The following is an 18,146-nucleotide window of genomic DNA, read 5'->3' as shown; positions in this document are numbered from 1 at the left end:
TCCAGGTCTCACACATCCCATCAAGTCACTATGCCACCGTCAGCTTCAGTTTCCACATCTGTAAGATGGAGTCAATGCTGGGAGAGCCCCATGTGGGCATGCGTGTGAAATGTCTTTTGATCATAAAGCAGGGCAGAAAGAGGGAATTCCTTTGCCCAGTTGGTGACCCACCAGAAAAGCTGTTTACTGGATGCTGGCTACATGAGCTAGGTTCTAGGGAAACACAGACCAAAGAGAAACAGCTCTGCCCCTTCCCCTACCAGGGGTTTACATTGTCCTGTTTCCTCATCTGCAAAATGGAGGCTTCGGACTAAATGCCCTCTGAGGTCCTTTCCAGCTCCAGAGGCTGGATCCTAAAATAAGAAAGATACATAAAAAGTGAACCCCAAATAATCGGTAATTTGGTGGGTGCCCAGACTGTGCTTAGAAGGAAGCTCAGAATTGGGGGAGGGAGCATGGAATGGCATCTGTGAGATGCAGGGAAGAGGGGAGCTTGGCAGGGCAGGCTAGAGCCTTGCAGTGCTGAGGAGCCCCAGGTGTCATAAGCCCCATCTCCGTTGGGAAGACATATTGGAGAGAAGAGAGATGAGAATCAGTGAGACCACTTAGGAGGCACCAGAGAACCTCGGGTCAGAGAGACAAGAGCAGGACAGCCTTGAAACTTACACGTCATTTACTAAGTTACTTTGTTTTTAAGGGAGGGAGCGCAGCTAAATGTAGTAGAGATTTATGGTTTTATATGCTATCCTCTTTTTCTGTTTGTATTTGGAAGTGTTCATTTTTTATTCATGTTTGCTAAGTTCAGAATAACAATTTAAAATGTTTAAAAGTAGTCCAGGTTCAAGGTAAAGGCCTAAACTAGGGTGTGGAGGGAAGGGCTCGGATACAAGAGATGTGAAGACAAACTGAAGGGCATTCAGCAAATGATTGAAGACAAGCTATGACGAAAGATGCGATTGAAGGTTGCAAGCAGGTGACAGGAAACATGGCAGATAGCAAGTGGTGAATGGTGAGGGCAGATGGTAGATGGTGGATGGCAGATGGGAGGTGGCCATTGGCAGATGGTGGGTGGCAGTTGGTGAGTGGTGTGGGCAGATGGCAGACAGTGGATGCCAGATGGCAGATGGGAGATAATGGGTGGCAGATGGTAGATGGTGGGTGCAGGTGAATGGTGGGTGGCAGGTGGCACATGGCAGATGGTAGGGGCAGATGGTAGGTGAGCTGCTGGGCAGAAATCAAGAAGTGAGGGAAAGGGGCCAGTATGACATTGCAGGGGTGGAGGCAGGAAAGTTGGCTTCTGTAGAAAGATGAGAACTAGAAGTGGGGATTTCTTCATAGTCATCTTCATAGATCAACCAATTAATCAGCGAGGCATTGGAGATACAGCGACAGGAATGAAACAGTTGCTGCCCCCAGGGAGTTTCTATTTTGGGGGGAAGGCATATATATATATATATATATATACACATATATACATATATATATACATATACATATATACATATACATATATATATATATATATATATATATATATATATAGGCATAGAGAGGAAATAGATGCTCAGGAGTTCGATCAATGAGATGCTGTAGCTGGGGCCATCATGGAAATGATGAGGGAACCCATGTGAGCTCCTGAGATCCCCAAGAGAAAGGGTCTGGGGAGATGTTGTAACAAGTAGGCTAGCAGCTGCTATAGGGGTATAAAACCCACCAACAACCAGCACACAGAAAGCTGCCAACACAGGTTCTTTGATCTGCTTTACTAAGGAAAGCAACATTAAGGGGTTAACAGTCTTATTTTAATCCACCATATGCATATATCATTCACTTAGTTCAGGGGAAAAAGCCAGCACCCTGAACTTCAGAGCAAATACGAACAGAAATTACAGAGACAATATAAACACATCAACATTTCTGTCTAACCAAATCACAATATACATAGTTACCAGAGTTTAACAGCCAGATTTACAAGCTGGAGGTCTCTTAACTACAGCTGCCCAGAGTTTCCACATCAGCACTCTGCCAAGAGCGAAAGCCCCAAGCAAATATCTCTGTTCTCTCTTTTTGTTTGTTTTTTTTTTTGTTTTGTTTTGTTTTTGGCAGGGCAATTGGGGTTAAGCGACTTGCCCAAGGTCACACAGCTAGCACACATGTCAAGTGTCTGAGGCCGCATTTGAACTCAGGTCCTCCTGACTCCAGGGCTGGTACTCTACTCACTGCGCCACCTAGCTGCCCCATTTTTGTTTGTTTTTTTTTTTTGTTTTGTTTTTGTGTTCTCTCTTTTTATACACTCTTTAGTCGTCATCAAATGTCATCTGAGTGACCAGAACTTAGGCTCCTACTGTTGGCTCTGGTCTTAGCAACTCCCTTAGCACCTTGAGGTCTTCACGCCCACATTGGCTTAGCACCTAGTAGATAGGGGTTTGGGCCTGGGGTTTAGCACCTAGTAAGACTCAATCAAAGACACCCAACTTAATCGATATTACAGGAGAGAAAAGGAGAAGGCCCAGGACAGAGTCTCAGAGGACACCCATGGGTGGGGGCTGAGACCTGGATGAGGAACCAACCAAGGAGACTTCAGAGGCAGAATTCAGCACCTGCCACCAGGGGCACCCCAAGGGCTTGACCGTTTCAGCCAAAATATCCCTTTCTGCTATGTGAGCCTATTCTGGCTTGTAGTCTCCACAGTATAGATGGTGAAGGAACAGGCTTTAGTCTTTGTATGTTCTGAGGCTGCCAACCCACACATACAGGTAAACAGACACTCAGAGTTGGAAGGTGCCTCAGTGGCTACACCTGGTCCCAGTCATATGGAACAAGGTGCCCCTCCACAGCATCACAACAAGTTCCAACTTGAAGACCTCCATTCAAATCCTGATTCAACTGTATGACCATGGATTTAAAAAAATGCTCTCTGCCTCAGTTTCCTCATCTGTAAAAAGGGCATAATAATAACCCCTACCTCCAAGGGCAAACTAGATAGTATTTGTCAAAGCATTTTGCAAACCTTAAGACACTATAAAATGCTGGCTATTATGCTGAGTAGATTGGAGAATCACCAGCATGTTGGTGACAGTTGAATCCATGGGGGCTGGTGAAATCACTAAATGAAACAGCAGAGGGAAAAGAAAAAATGGCTCAGCAGAGAGCCTTCGGGGCCACCCAGAGTCAGCAGACATGACCTTGATGAAAATCCAGCAAAGAACACTGAGAAGGAGGAAAACTGGAAGGGGGTGGGGTGTGAAAAGGAGAGGGAGAGAGAGAAAAAAAGGAGACAGGAGAGAGACAGAGACAGAGAAAGAGAACACCGAGACAGAGGAGAGAGGACAGAGAGACAAGGAGAGAGACAGACAGAGAAACAAAAAGGAACAGCAGTATACGAAAAACCTAGAGAGAAGAGAGTAACCAGGGACAGAGAGTGATCAGCAGTGTCCGAGGCTGCAGAGAGATCAAGGAGAGAAAATGCCATTGGATTTGGTGATTGAGAGATCATCAGTAATTTTGGAAAGAACAGTTGCAGGGGTGATGAGGTCAGAAGCCAGACCATAGGGTTAGGGTTAAGGAGGGAAAAGAGAGAAAGTGTTTTCTTTCAGGAGTTCAGTTACAAAGGGGAGAAGAGATATAGGATGATCACTAATAGGGTTGGGGGTGGGGAGTTGAGAATGGGGACACATAGGGAAGCAGCCACGAGATGGGGAAGCTGCAGATAAGTGAGGACAGAGAAAACAGAGGAGGCAATCTGCCGGAGCAGATGGGGTGGAATGGGATCATTTGTCCATGTAGAGGGTTCTGCCTCAGCAAAGAGAAGGGCCACCTCTTCATGGGAGATGGAGCAAAGGAGAAACTTATGGCAAAAGACGTGTAGGAAAGGATGGGAGAAGAGGGAGCTCACTACCGATGGTCTCCTTTTTTCGGACCAGGTTCTCAGCTGAGAGGGTCTGGGGAGGGAAAGCCATAAGAGCTTTGAGGAGGGTTGGAAGCCTTGAGAAGAGCTGCTGTGGTGAGTGGGAGAGTGAGCCAGTGAAGGCAGGGGCAGAAGATTGCCTGGCAGCAGGGAAGACTCAGCGGAGGTGATAGTGTATAGGGATAATTCTCTTCTTTTGGAAAAGATGGACAGGTGGGGGCTTGGTAGTAATACAGTTGGGAGAATTTGAAAGTGGCTGAATGGCCAGAACTTTGGAATCTGTGCTTGTCCCTGTTCTTTTTAATAGTGGTTTGGTGGTGGTTTGGTTTTGAAAGCTCAAGTAAAGTCTGGTATCAGATTTGCAGGTGACCCAAAGTTAAAAGGTTCAGGTAACAAGCCGAATGACTGAGTCAGCATCCTCAAAGGTGATGGATGGCCCAGAGTAGAAACCAAAACTTATTAAGATAATCAGTGTGAAGGCTGGGTAGCACTGGGGGTATGTCTGTGTGTGTCTGTCTATATCTGTGTGTGTCTGTCACTGGGTGTCTGTGTGTCTGTCTGTATCTGGGTGCCTGTATGTGTGTGTCAGTATCTGTGTGTATGTGTGTGTGTATATCTGTATCTGGGTGTCTGTGTGTCTGTATGTGGGTGTCTGTATGTGTGTATCTGTATCTGGGTGTCTGTGTCTGTCACTGGGTATCTGTGTGTGTGTGTGTGGGTGTCTGTATCTGGGTGCCTGTGTGTGTGTCTATATCTGTGTGTCTGTCACTGGGTGTCTGTGTGTGCCTGTGTCTGGTGTCTGTGCGTGTCTGTTGCTGGGTATCTTTGTGTGTGTCTGTATCTGGGTATCTGTGTGTATCTGTATCTGGGTGTCTGTATGTGTGTGTCTGTATCTGTGTGTGTCTGTCGCTGGGTGTCTGTGTGTGTGTCTGTATCTGGGTGCCTGTGTGTGTGTCTATATCTGTGTGTCTGTGTGTGTCTATCACTATGTGTCTGTGTGTGTGTATCTTTATCTGGGTGTCTGTGTGTGTCTGTCTCTGGGTTTCTGTGTGTCTATCTGTATCTGGCTATCTGTGTGTGTGTGTGTGTCTGTATCTGTGTGTCTGTTGCTGGCTGTCTGTGTGTGTGTGTCTGTATCTGGCTGTCTGTGTGTGTCTGTTGCTGGCTGTCTGTGTGTGTGTCTGTATCTGTGTGTGTGTGTGTCTATATCTGCGTGTCTGTGTGTGTCTGTCACTGGCTGTCTGTGTGTGTGTGTCTGTATGTGTGTGTCTGTCGCTGGCTGTCCGTGCATGTCTGTCTGTATCTTCGTGTCTGTGTGTGTCTGTCACTGGCTGTCTGTGTGTGTGTGTCTATATCTGTGTGTCTGTGCATGTCTGTATCTGCGTGTCCATGTGTGTGTCTGTCGCTGGCTGTCTGTGCGTGTCTGTCTGTATCTGTGTGTCTGTGTTTGTCTGTCGCTGGGTATCTATGTGTGTATGTATCTGTCGCTGGCTGTCTGTGTGTGTGTGTTTCTGTATCTACGTGTCTGTGTGTGTCTGTCACTGGCTGGCTGTGTGTGTGTACCTGGCTGTCTGTGTGTGTGTGTGTCTGTTGCTGGCTGTCTCTGTGTGTGTGTGTGTGTCTGTATCTGTGTGTCTGTGTGTGTCTGTCACTGGCTGTCTGTGTGTGTGTGTCTATATCTGTGTGTCTGTGCATGTCTGTATCTGCGTGTCCATGTGTGTGTCTGTCGCTGGCTGTCTGTGTGTGTGTGTCTGTATCTGTGTGTCTGTGTGTGTCTGTCGCTGGCTGTCTGTGTGTGTGTGTATGTCTGTCACTGGCTGTCTGTGGGTGGGTGTGTGTCTGTATCTGTGTGTCTGTGTGTGTCTGTTGCTGGCTGTCTGTGTGTGTGTGTCTGTATCTGTGTGTCTGTGTGTGTGTGTTTCTGTATCTACGTGTCTGTGTGTGTGTGTCTGTATCTGTGTGTCTGTGTGTGTCTGTATCTGTGTGTCTGTGTGTGTCTGTCGCTGGCTGTCTGTCTGTCTGTCTGTATCTGTGTGTCCATGTGTGTGTCTGTAGCCGGCTGTCTGTGTGTATGTGTCTGTATCTGTGTGTCTTTGTATGTCTGTCACTGGCTGTCTCTGTGTGTGTGTGTCTGTATCTGCGTGTCTGTGTGTGTCTGTCACTGGCTGTCTGTGCGTGTCTGTCTGTATCTGCGTGTCCATGTGTGTGTCTGTATCCGGCTGTCTGTGTGTGTGAATCACCATCTGCGCCCCCATACTTCTCGTCTCCTCTAGCGCCATGCCGTCACCTCCCCAGAGAAAGGTGCAGGCTCAGTCAGGCCCCTCACGGCCACCCCCTCTGCTTTCCTTTTGCAGCGATGCTTTTCTTGAAGGTTATGTCCAACAGTTCCTCTACACCTTCCGATACTTCTGCACCCCAGAAGACTTTCTGCAGTTCCTCCTGGACAGGATCAACAGCACTTTATCCAGGTAAATCTGAGGCCTCTTGAGCCAAGCTGTGCCTGGGAAAGACCCCCTCAGCCCATTGGGCCCTGCAGTGCCCCAGCCACATCTTAGCCTCTTGGGATTGTACCTCTGACATGCCTCCAGAGCACATGTTGACAGTCTCTGTCTTCTGGCCCAGATCTGAAATGCCATTTCCAGCCGGAGCCAGAACTGGGGCATGGGCAGTTTGCTTCCTTCTCACCTTCCCACCCTCTGACCTTGCCTCTCCATGTCCCCCACCCCAGATCTGGGGCCCCAGGGAGTGGGGAGGCATTTAGGGAAGGGGTACTTCTGATGTGGGCACTTGGGGCTCCCTGCTAGTGTATCTCTTGGGTTCCCCACAGCTGAGATAAATGATGTGGTGCAATCCTGGGCCACAGGTAACCCCACCCTAACTCTTCCTTTTTTCTGTTTTCAGAGCCAACCAGGACCCCACATCTACCTTCACCAAAATCTATAACCGCAGTTTCTGCATCCTACAGGCCTGGATTGAAGATTGCTACACTGTCGACTTTACACGGAATGCCAGTCTCTTGGGAAAGCTCGAAGAGTTTATCTCTTCCAAGGTAACTCATTACAAGAGCCAGCAGATGACCAGGGTGGGCACAGGCCTGAGGAAGGGGCAGGGCTGGCACAGGTCGGGGGAGATCCCAGAAGGTGCCACCACTGTCCACCCCACTGACCACTCCACGTGCTCTGTCCAGGTTGCTCCCCTGGATGGCTATGGGGAGCACCTGCGCTCCTTTCTTGAAGTGGCCACAGATGGAAAGTGTGAGGGGCCTTCCCGCCTCGGTGACCTGGAGGACGATAAAGAGGCCGATGAGGACACACGGTCTCTGAACGCACTCTGCAGAAAGCTCTCAGAGGAGAACCTCTCTCGGAAGGTAGTGTTCTGTCTCCAAAGAAACGCACCCCTCCCCTCACTGCTGGGGTGGACAAGGTGGACCAGTGGACTTGGGAGAGGGCAGGAGCAGTTCCTATGGGCTGAGCAGAGCAACAGGAAGTCAGACTCTTAGCTTCCTTGGACCCCTTGGCTTGGGTCCCCTGGATGCTGCCCCAGAGGCTGTGCTCGGAGGGGGCCAGGGAATACCTTGTGCCTCTCTCTCCCTCTCCCTCTTCCTCTCCCTCTCTTTCTCTCTCTCTTTCCAGGGTTTTAATTGGAAGCTTCCCAGAGGCAATGGCTTCATTCTGCCTCATCATAAAGAGAGGCCATACACCATTGCCTCTGCCCTACCCAAGCCCTGCTTCTTGGAGGAATTCTGTGGTGCTTATGGCAAGACCAGCGAGAAGGGGCCGTACTTTCTCACAGAGTACAGCACCCACCAGCTCTTCAGCCAGCTGACCCTGATGCAGCAGGTAAAGGCAGTTACACCGTTATATACGGAGTAGGAGGAGCTGAGCCCAAGGTTCAGGTGGGCAGGGCTGCCACCTTGGTGCCCTCTGGAGACCCCAAGCTCCCCAAGATGGGGCCCAGCCCAGCCCAAGTCTGGGGCCATGCACATAGAGCTGCACAATCAGTGCATGTGCCAGAAGGGCATGGAAACCATGCCAGCAAGTTCCTAAGGGTGATGGGTCGAGCCCCCCAGGAGTTTTCCACTACTGTGTTTATCATGGCCCCATTTTAGGGGCAAGGAACTTGTCAAGACCTTTAAAAAAATCCCCTAGCCCTAAAGAGGGGACAATCCCATGTATGGATAAATGTCATTGCTCCCACAAATGACCTTTCTGTCCCTCACAAGGAAGACCCCACTATGTTCTAGCCTCTGAGCTCATGTCTCCCCTTCCCTAATGCTTTTCCCTTCTTCCTTCTTTTCCCTTCAGCCACTAGAGGGCCCCCAAGGTGGAAGCCAGAAGGCTCAGGGCTCCAATGTGAGCCAGTGGGAAGGGTTCTTTGATCTGAAATGGAGAATGGGGCATTCCTGCCCAGTGGGGAACACTGACAGTGTCCTTGATGCCAGGCATAGGGCAGCTGTATGCTAAAAAACTGCTGGGGGTGATGCAGGGGGAGAGGTGTGACCCATGTCTGGGATGCCAGGGTCCACTGGCTGGCCTTCTCCTGCCCTGCCTTCCTTAGCCCTGACATCTCATCTCCCAGCCCCATCCTGGCATCAGTACCTGGCCTCCCTGCGCACGCTGCCCTTTTGAATCTGACACCAGTTCCCCAGAGGCCAGCCCATATCTGGCTTCCCATGCCAGGAGGACAGTGTCAAGCCTATGCCTAGAGGGACAACCCCTAAAGGGACCTTGTCCTAGCATGGACAAGCCAAGGCCACCAAGCAGCAGAAAGTCAAGTAGGCCCTAAATGCGCCCTGGGTACCTTGGATAGTGCCTCAAGCAAGCTGGTTTAAAACTCAGGACATGGGGACATGGCACTACCATGTACTGATTATAGTGCTTTTTCTGCCAAGGAAATGTTCCAGAAGTGCCACCCAGTCCACTTCTTGAATTCAAGAGCCCTCGGGGTCCTGGACAAAAGCACAGCCATGCCCAAGTGAGTGTGTGCCCGCTCCCTAGCATCAGCCTGGGGGAAGGGGGGAGGGGGGCAGTTTGAACCCTCCTGAGTGCCTCAGGCTGCACGCCAAGGGCTGAGCACCCCTGGCTGCTGCTCAGAGCCAGTGGGTCCAGGCCCCTTTAGAGACCACCATCAACCACAGCTAGCAAGATACTTTACATTTGTTGCCTCACTCCATCCCTACAACCACCCTGGAAGGTGGGAGCTGGAATCATCTCCACTTTACAGATGAGGAAACTGAGGCAAACAAGGTGAAGTGACTTGCCCAGGGTCTAGGAAGTTCCTGATACTGGATTTGAACTCAGGTGTCTTCCTGACTCTAGAGCCAACATTCTGTGCACTGTGACCCTACCTAGCTGCCTGGGCCCACATCTCCCACTGCTGGCATACCCCTAGTTTGTGGCTGCTGCTATCATGCTCTATACCATCTACAGGTGTCAGCTCTGATGTCTTGAAGCCCTAAATGAAGTGCGGCTGAGTTCGTGGGTGTGCACGCATCAGTGCGCACGTGTAGGTGTACGTACATGCTAGGGCAGAGCACAGCAGAGAGGCCAGCTAAGCCTTGGCTCTGAGGGGCCCTGGCAGCTTTGGGGAGGGTGAGAGGCTGGCCCCCAGCTCACCCTCCCACTGTCTGCCCCTCTGCTCATCCCTCTAACGAGGGCCCACTTTCCCATTGCACAGATGCGCCTCCTCAGAGTCACTGTCGGCCAAGGTCGGGAGCTTGTTCCTGCCCAGTTACACCCAGGATAAGTACCTGTTACAGCTCCTAAGAAATGCAGACAATGTCAGCACCTGGGTCGCTGCTGAAATCGTGACGAGCCACACTTCCAAGGTTGGCCAATACCACATCCCAATCCCTGCCCATTCTACAGATGGAGATACTGAGCCCCAGAGTGGAAAAGTGACTAGCCCAGGGTAACCCAGGTATTAAGTGTCTGAGGCAGGGTTTGAACCTAATCCTCTCCAAATTCTGAGACCAGTGTTCTTTCCACTGCACTATACTGTCTCTCTTTGTCTGGTTCCTGGCTTTCATAGTTCCCTGGCCATCCAATAAATGGGTGGATGGATGGATGGATGGATGGATGGATGGATGGATGGATGGATAGGTAGATAAGTAGGTGGGTAGGTGAATATGTAGGTGGATGGATATGCAGATGGAAGGACAAACAGACAGATCGCTGGATAGATAGTTGGATGGGTAAGTGGGTGGGTAGGCCAATGGATGGATGGATGAACAGATGGATGGATGGACAGATGGACGGATGGACAGATGGATGTACAGGTGGATGGATGGATGGAGGGAGGGAGGAAGGGAGGGATAGATGGATGGATGGATGAATGCTAGTAAAGGTAGTTCTGATTTTTTAACTGTATGTGATACTTTTTTCCAACATCTTGTCATAACTAAGTAGCGGGAAAGGTCTTTTCCCTAGTCTAAGACTAATGCCCTATTCTTAGTTACCAGACACTTCCCAGTCCACAAGGAATCTGTGTGGATTTCTTGCTTTATCTTTAGTGTAAGAATTAGTTTTACCCTAAACAAGAAAAGCAGGAAACCCACTATCAGAGAAGGATCCATGGTGATCACTGAGTTCAACCCTCACCAAACCACCCATTTCCCAGAGGAGGAAACAGAGGCTGAAAGGAGGTTGCCCTTGCCCTAGAACCAAGAGCTCTGCCTCCAGCTCCATCCTTGCTGACATCGGTGGCACTATTTTGTCTGTATGACAGGCTGAGCTTGTGACATCCAGCCTAGAGGAGTCCCATTGTCAGGAGGGCTGCTAGGAAGGCTGTCAGTCCATGACACAGATGACATCAGGCTCTGAGTCTTGCTTCTGGGGTCTTCATTGACTTTTGAGGCAGATTCAGTAGGATGAAGGAAGCAGGCCTGGTCCCAGTCTGCAGGGGGTTTCTGGAGGAGGTACATTGTTGACCCTTCCTAAGGGGTAGCCCAGCTGGGGTGCTGGTCATGAGCAGCACTCTCAAGGACTCAGCTTTTATTGTTGTTGGAAGCTGTGGTTCAGAAAGCCTACTTCAGAAGTAACAGGGCAGGGTCGGGGCGGGGGAGTGGGGGGAGGTTCTGAATGGACCACAAGCTCAGTCTCAGTGAGCCATGGAATGTAGCAGCCAAAAAACAAACACCACTTTGGACTTTATTGAGAGGATTAGTTTCCAGGTCTATCCTTCCCTCCTCTGCCCTGGTCAGACAACATTGGAGACTTGGGTACAGTCCATTAATGGCCTGGTACGTAGTAGGTGCTCATAAAATTGGGTCAACTTAATAGGCTAGACCTTAAGAAAATGTCAGAATGAATGAGTGGATGAACAAAGCATTTGTTAAATGCTTATTATGTGCCAGGCACTGGTGATACCAACAGGACTGTGTGATGATCCCTGCTCTCCAGGGGCTCCCATCTGAATGGGGGACACAAGACATAGAGAAGGCTTCAGCTGCAAGTCCAGTGGAAAGGTCCTTGGCTGCTCAGGGGGCAGCTGCAAAGCACGTGTCAGACCTCTTCTTCAGTGCCATTCCCACTGATAAAGGCAGATCCATTTCCGATGCTGAACTGCTGGACAGGGCCAAGGACTTTGGTAACAAACACTTTCCTTTCAGGGTCTTCAGGAGCTGGGGCTACAGCCCCTGCAGAAGCCACCAGTCCCTAGCTATGTCTCCACAGGGACAGCTTCCGATAATGATAGCTGGGAGAGCCATGGCTGGAAGCCTGGCTCTTCCCAAGGCTATTGAGCTCAGGTCCTGGGCTGTCCCAATCACAGAAGCTAGATGGGGATCAAAGGGGTGATTGTGGTAGTGGTCTGCCCTGCCTGACCCAGGCTGCTGCCCCAGCATCTCCCTGAGGGGGCCTTCCTATGAGGTGGAGGAGCTGACGGTGCCTTAAGGTACAGAAGAGAAACCTCAGGGAGGCATAAGAGCTGCCTCCATGTGTTCGACAGATCACAGATTTTGAGAGTTGGAAGAAACCCCCCATGAAGGGGATCCCTACTACAACCTATCCAATAAGGGGTGAGGAACCCACAGGCTGCCAGAGCAGCCAGTTCTACTGTGGCATGGCTCTCCCTGACATCTAGCTCAAATCTATCAATAAGCCTCTACTGCTGCCTGTGGCCATGCCACCTTGAATGCACCAGATTGTGTCCAGTCTCACAAGCTGGATGTGGTCAGGACTGGTTAGTCCTGGGATAGGAGACCACCTGGGAATACTGGGTGCCATATGCTCTTTAACTGGGTGGTGCCATAGTACCTAGAGCTGTGGGTCTGGAGTCTTCTGAGTTCAAATCTGGCCTCAGACAGTTCCTAGCTGTGTGACCCTGGGCAAGTCACTTTGCCTTAATTTCTTCATCTGTAAAATGAGCTGGACAAAGAAATGGCAAACCTCTCCAGTATCTTTGCCAAGGTCATGGAGACTTGGACAGGACTGAAACACCTGGCACTGTGCTAAGCTCTTAGGATACAAAAAGAAGCAAAAGACAGTCCCTGCCCTCCAGGAGCTTATAATCTAGTGGGAGCAAACAACTGTGTACATACAAATTCTATAAAAGATAAATAGGAAATGATTAACAGAGGGAAAGGGCTGTCATGAAGCAGGGCGGAGAAAGGCTTCCATAGAAGATGAAATTTTATCAGAAACTTAAGGGAAGCCTGGGAAACAATCGGGTAGAGATGAGGAGGGAGCGCCCTCCAGGCAGGGGCAGCCAGAAGGAATGCCCAGCACTGCAAGGGGGTGGGTCTTGTTTGTTGGGACAGAGTCAGTGAATGGAAGAATCCCTAGTGTATAGTAAAGTGTAAGAAGACTGGAAAGGTGGGAGTGGGGGCCATAGCTGGTGAAGAGCTTTGAAGACCAAAGAGGACTTTGTATTTGACCCTGGAGGTCATAGGGAGCCACTGGAGTAGGGAGTAACATGGTCAGACCTTCAATTTAGGAAAATCACTCTGGTCACTGAATGGAGAATAGACTGGAGTGGGAGGGGAGACCTGAGGCAGGCAGATCCCCCAGAAGGTACTGCAGTAGTCCAGATGTGAGGTGATAAGTCAGCACCAGAGTGGGAGCAATGCTAGAGAAGAGTAGGGGCAGTGTCCAGAGATGCTGCAGAGGTGAAATCAACAAGGGAGGGAGCAGAAGTAAAATTGACAAGAGATGTTGCAAAAGTGAACTTGACAGGCATAGCACCATATTGGATGACTCCTAGGTTGGGAGCCTGGGGACCTGGAATGATGGGTATGCCCTTGACAGTAAGAGGTAAGTTGGGAGTGGGAATTAGGAGGAAAAACAATGAATTGTGTTTTGGGCATGTGAAATTTAAGATGTCTGCTGGAAGTCCAGGTCGAGGGCATTTGGAGATTGGAAGTCAGAAGAGAGACTAGGGTAGGAAAGTTAGATTTGTTCTTTATGTTTCCATTGTTGTGATCCCTGCATATGTTGTTTACCTGCCTCTGCTCCCCTCTTTGTGCATCAGCTCAGGGAGCTCTTCCGGGGCTTCTCTGTATTCATCATTTCTTACAGCACAGTAAGATTCCAAGTAACAACTTCTTTGTCCAACCCTCAGTTAATGGGTCTTAGCTTTGTTTGGTGTGCATCTACCCTTTCTTTCTTCTTAATGGCCTCCTTGGGTGTATGCCTCATGGTGGAGTCTCTGAGACAAAAAGAATGGACATCTTGGCCTCTTTATTTGCATATTTTCAAATTATCTTCCAGAATAGTTTACTAATACCAGCTCCACCAACAATGCATTAGTATACCTCTCTTTCCACAGCCATTCCAACATTGATTCCTACTCTTAACTCTTCTTTTTGTGACAATCTGCTAGGTAAAAGGTGAAACCTTGGGGTTGCTGTCATTTGTAATTTGCTTATTAGTGATTTGGAGCATTCTTTTATATGGTTGTTTTCCCGAGAAAATGGTGTGGAAAAACCAAAAGGTTGCTGTGGCCTCAGGGCTTCTTTTACAACTTGAGAGGAAATGAAGTCCTGGGGACTAGGGGCCAGAGTGGTCCCCAGATGGGCCAGAGTCTCCCTGCCTGCACTGCCTCCCTTGGGCCCTCCCAGCCCAGCAAGCACAGGGGCCCACAATGGCCAATCCCCTTCCCCAACAATCACCACCCCTTAGCACACATCCTGCTCCATACACTTACCCATGTTCAAGGCTTCCAGCCCATTCTCCAGATAGCCATCAAAGGCAAACTCTTCTTGGATGAGATGTATCACTCTCTGTAATGATTTCTGAATGAGAAGAAGATGGCCTTCAATCTCCTAGCTTTGCTGAGTCTGGGGAGGCCCTGTACTACTGGGTTCTTTCTCCCCTCCTCGACTTCTGGGAACACTTTTCTGCAGAGGCTGACTTCGTGCCCCAGAGGCAGAGTCAATGTCCCTGTGGCTGCTGGGTTCCTTGGGCTCCAGGCCTGGTGCCCCAGGGGTACTGGACTCCTTGCCCACAGGGTCACTGCTGCAAGGATGGTCACAAGGAGCATGGTCCCTGTGGTCTCTGCCACAAGGAGGGTTGAGGCTCTTCCTGTAACACTGGTTTGGCCTCTACAGCCTTCGTGGGAAGGAAGCCATTCTTCAGAGGAGTGGCTGGTGACCCAGAGGCCTCGTAAAGGGTCCCCAGGAGTGGACAGATCTCTCTCATGTTGGCACCCTGGGGAGGTGTGTTTGGCTGGGCTGAACTGCCTGGGAGCAGAGCCTTGTGGAGTCCCTGGTACAGTGCAAGCGTGCAGAGTGAGGAGGCTGTGAGACTTCTGGAGAGAAGGGAGGAGGTCAAACTTGGCTGAGACCCTCCTGAAATGATGGTCCAAAAGAGGCAGTCAGCAGTCAAGAGAGCATGGCCCAGAGTGGGTCACTCTTTCTGTGTGTGATGGGCAAGACCTAGGGCGAAGACACTATTGGAAAAGAAGCATCCCAGACTGTCCCAGAAAAATGTTGTATCTTGAGGCAGCCAGAGGCCAGCCAGGAGCGGGGAAGGAAGCTCCCCTGCTGTTAGTGAAGTCAGCATTTGCTCAGCAGCCCCTTCCTCAGGTTAGCTAGTGAGGAAGGTCTTCCCATCCTGGCCCAACCCCCTGACATGGATGAGCTCCATTGCACACTCAGCTTGGACAGAGGAGGGGCCTTGCCCGAGACCACTAAGCTAGCCAGTGTCCAGCTGGAGTCCCTAAAGGAGACACCTCCCACAAGCTGTCTGCTGGAGCCAGCTGAACCATTAGTCTGTTGGCACGGCTGTTCCTTGTATGTGTGTCCTGCTTAGAAGGACACCGGATCAGTTCTGCACCCAGGACACGTTTGGGAATTTGGGATGCCAAAGTCAGCTGGAGGGATATGCTGACTTCACCAACAACATCAGCCTCAGCCCTCCATCTGAAGCCCAGGCTCCTTTGTTTCATTCTCAGTTTGACCAGAGTGGGGCACCAGAGCTCACCATAACTGAGCTTTCAGAGGTCCGTAGCTGGATTCTCCAACAGCATCTGTTCTGGGTGGGCTAGACGCAGACTTGCTAACAGGAGTCCCTGAAGGACCTCACCAGCCATTGTCTATGGCCAGTCTCACTGTGACTAAGTCTCTGAAGTGGCCTCCCTTGAGGTCGGCAGCAACAATCTTTGGCAAGCATATGTCTCCCCATTTGATGCCTTATACACCAGGCAAGCAGAGGCCCTGAGGAAGAGGCAAGAGACAGCATGTGTCCTCACCACCAGCCCTAGACCAGCATCTCCCTTAAGGCCCTGTGAGCCCAAGAGCCTAGGGGATAGCTTTGTTCAGTCATTTCAGACATGTCCAACTCTTCATAGCCCCATTTGGGATTTTCTTGGCCAAGATACTGGAGGGGGTTGCCATTTCCTTCGCCAGCTCATTTTGTAAATGTGGAAACTGAGGCAAACAGGGTTAAGTGACTTGCCCAGGGTTACAGAGCTAGTGTCTGAGGCTGGATTTGAACTCAGGTCTTCCTGACTCCAGGCCCAGTGCTCTATCCACTGCACCATGGAGCCACCTATTACATAAATGAAAGCTCTTCTTACTCAATATTATTATCCCCGGCTCAAATGCCCCTCCCCCTCCTTCCATTATCAAGAGACAATATTGTAAAGTGCTTAGCATATAGCAGGTGTTTAATAAATGCATGTTCTCTTATCTCCCCTATTTTCACCATACCCTTCCTCCTCCGCCTCCTCTTCCTCCTGCCAGTCTCTGTTGTCTTAGGGAGATTCATTTCAGGTCAGTCATTTGTACCTCCCATACTCCTTTGGGAATTTTATGTAGATGAGTGGCCAAGGGCTAAGATGAGACTACAATCTACAGTCAATAACTAGCTGGTCTTTTCTTAAGCAAATAAGGTATTCACTGGGTGGGGATGCTGGCTGAGGGTCCTGGGCTGGAAGCCTGGCTATTCTCAAGGCTCTTGGGCTCAGGGTCCTGGGCTGTCTCTCAGGAGCTTAGGGGAGGTGGTGGTCCAGAGGGTGGCAGTAGCCAAATGAGCTGGAGAAGGAAATGGCTAACCACTCCAGTATCTTTGCCAAGAAATCCCCAAATGAGGTCACGTGGAGTCAGACATGACTAAACAACAAAATCATTTATAAAGTGCTGTAAAATTTGAAAAGCACTTTTAAAAATGATCTCATTTTCTTCTCACAATAACTCTGTTATATTTTATAGTTGAAGAAACTGAGGCAGGCAGAGGTTAGGTTTAAGTGACTTGCTCTAGGTCATGCAGCTGAGCAGCTGAAGTAAGATTTGAACTCAAATCTTTGGCACTAAACAGTACACCACCTAGAATCTCTGAGAGGGGAGTTTCTTATCTTCTGAGTGCAGGTGACAAGGCTTCTGAGCTAGGTCCTGCGGAATCAGCTTTGTATCTGTCTGCTGCCTCCAACTGAAGAGAGTCCGGTGTTGTGCCCAGGCAGGGCTGCCCGAGCTAGAAGCAAGCCCAGTGGAAAGACTACGATGCCTGGTGAGGAGGCAGCCCAGCCCAGGAGAAGACTGGCCCTTCCTTCTGAGTCATCACACACACCCAAGCATTCGGCTGAGCTGCCAGCCCGTGGAGGCAAGGGACCAGCCTGTGGAGGCAAGGGGCCAGCCTGTGGGGGCAAGGGGCCAGCCCACACAATGATGTGGAGACTTAGAACTTCCTGAGAACCCTCTGAAGAGAGTTTGAAATGGAGGCCCAGCAGCCCCAGATTAGGAGCTGTGTGGTCATGTCTGCCACCTGGACATCTTCCTCACAAACACCATCTCTCTCTTAGGTTTGTGCCCATTCTTCCCACCTCTTGGAGTCTAGGTGTATTGTGACCTTGGTGTTCGGAGAAGGGCTTTGTGGTTATTCCTTACTGTGTTGTTTGAGTGGGGTGTGTGGGATGTTCAGGAGGACTGCTACCTCTTGTGGGAGGGCTTGCTAACCCTAACCCTAAATCCGCACCCTCAAGCAGCTGTTTTTTTCCTCCTGGAAGATACTGTGGAAAATATTCCAAAAAGTGAAGGTCAAAGTAATGAGCGATTGAGTCTCTAATACAATGAACTGGGGAACTAACCTTGGAGGCTGTGAGTTGGGCCCTGGTGTGCTTGATTGGATTTAGAGCTGTTCAGTGGCTGACATCAAAGAGTAGTGGTCCAGGGCTTGAGGTCTGGCTGGCTGGTCTCCAGTGTTATTGAATCATCTTATAACGAACACGAAGCTAATGCACTGAACAGTGGAATAGGCCCCTTCTCTCCTCCCCGACCCTGGTGTAGATTCTCCTGCCCTCACCCCTGGACTATGGCAGTAGCTCCAAGGTGGGTCTGCCCTTAGGTCTCTCCCCTCCTGTCCATCCTCAACCCGGCCACCAAATGGCTTTTCCTAAAGCCCGGGTCTGACTGTCATTTCCCCCCTGCCCCATAACCTCCAGCAGCTCCCTATGGCCTCCAAGAACAAGCAGAGAATCCTGGATTCAAGGATCGAAGTTCCTCCAAACCTGCTCCCTCCTCCCTTCCCTGCTATCCACCAGCTACTCTAGGCTTCTCCCGGCTGCTTTCTCAACCTGGGCCATTTCCTTTCTGCTAGCCGCCTTTCCCAAACTACCTTAATTCTAGCACATTCTCTCCAATTTATCCTAGGTATAATTTGTTTGCACCTGGTAGTCTATACGTTGTCTTACCCGTTAGATGGGGAGCTCCTTGAAGGCAGGGACCTTCTTTTGCCTTGCTTTGTACCCCCAGGTTTTGGCACAGTGCCTGGCACGCAGTAGCTGCTTAATGTTTATTGACTAAGCC

General features: G+C 50.1%; 1 protein-coding gene across 1 annotated transcript in view; it reads left to right on the top strand.

Moving 5' to 3' along the window:
* KNDC1 (kinase non-catalytic C-lobe domain containing 1) overlaps positions 1-18,146 on the top strand; it is a 100,688-nt gene that overhangs the window by 78,774 nt on the left and 3,768 nt on the right. The window contains exons 21-26 of the mRNA XM_036737117.1: positions 6,262-6,375; positions 6,809-6,956; positions 7,095-7,274; positions 7,540-7,746; positions 8,799-8,881; positions 9,584-9,734. Of these exons, the coding sequence (XP_036593012.1) occupies positions 6,262-6,375; positions 6,809-6,956; positions 7,095-7,274; positions 7,540-7,746; positions 8,799-8,881; positions 9,584-9,734 (883 nt within the window). The remainder of the gene's footprint in view (positions 1-6,261; positions 6,376-6,808; positions 6,957-7,094; positions 7,275-7,539; positions 7,747-8,798; positions 8,882-9,583; positions 9,735-18,146) is intronic.

Source organism: Trichosurus vulpecula, chromosome 8, assembly GCF_011100635.1.
Source record: "Trichosurus vulpecula isolate mTriVul1 chromosome 8, mTriVul1.pri, whole genome shotgun sequence".
In the NCBI taxonomy this organism is placed as follows: Eukaryota; Metazoa; Chordata; class Mammalia; order Diprotodontia; family Phalangeridae; genus Trichosurus; species Trichosurus vulpecula.
This window is presented reverse-complemented; position numbering and strand designations above follow the sequence as displayed.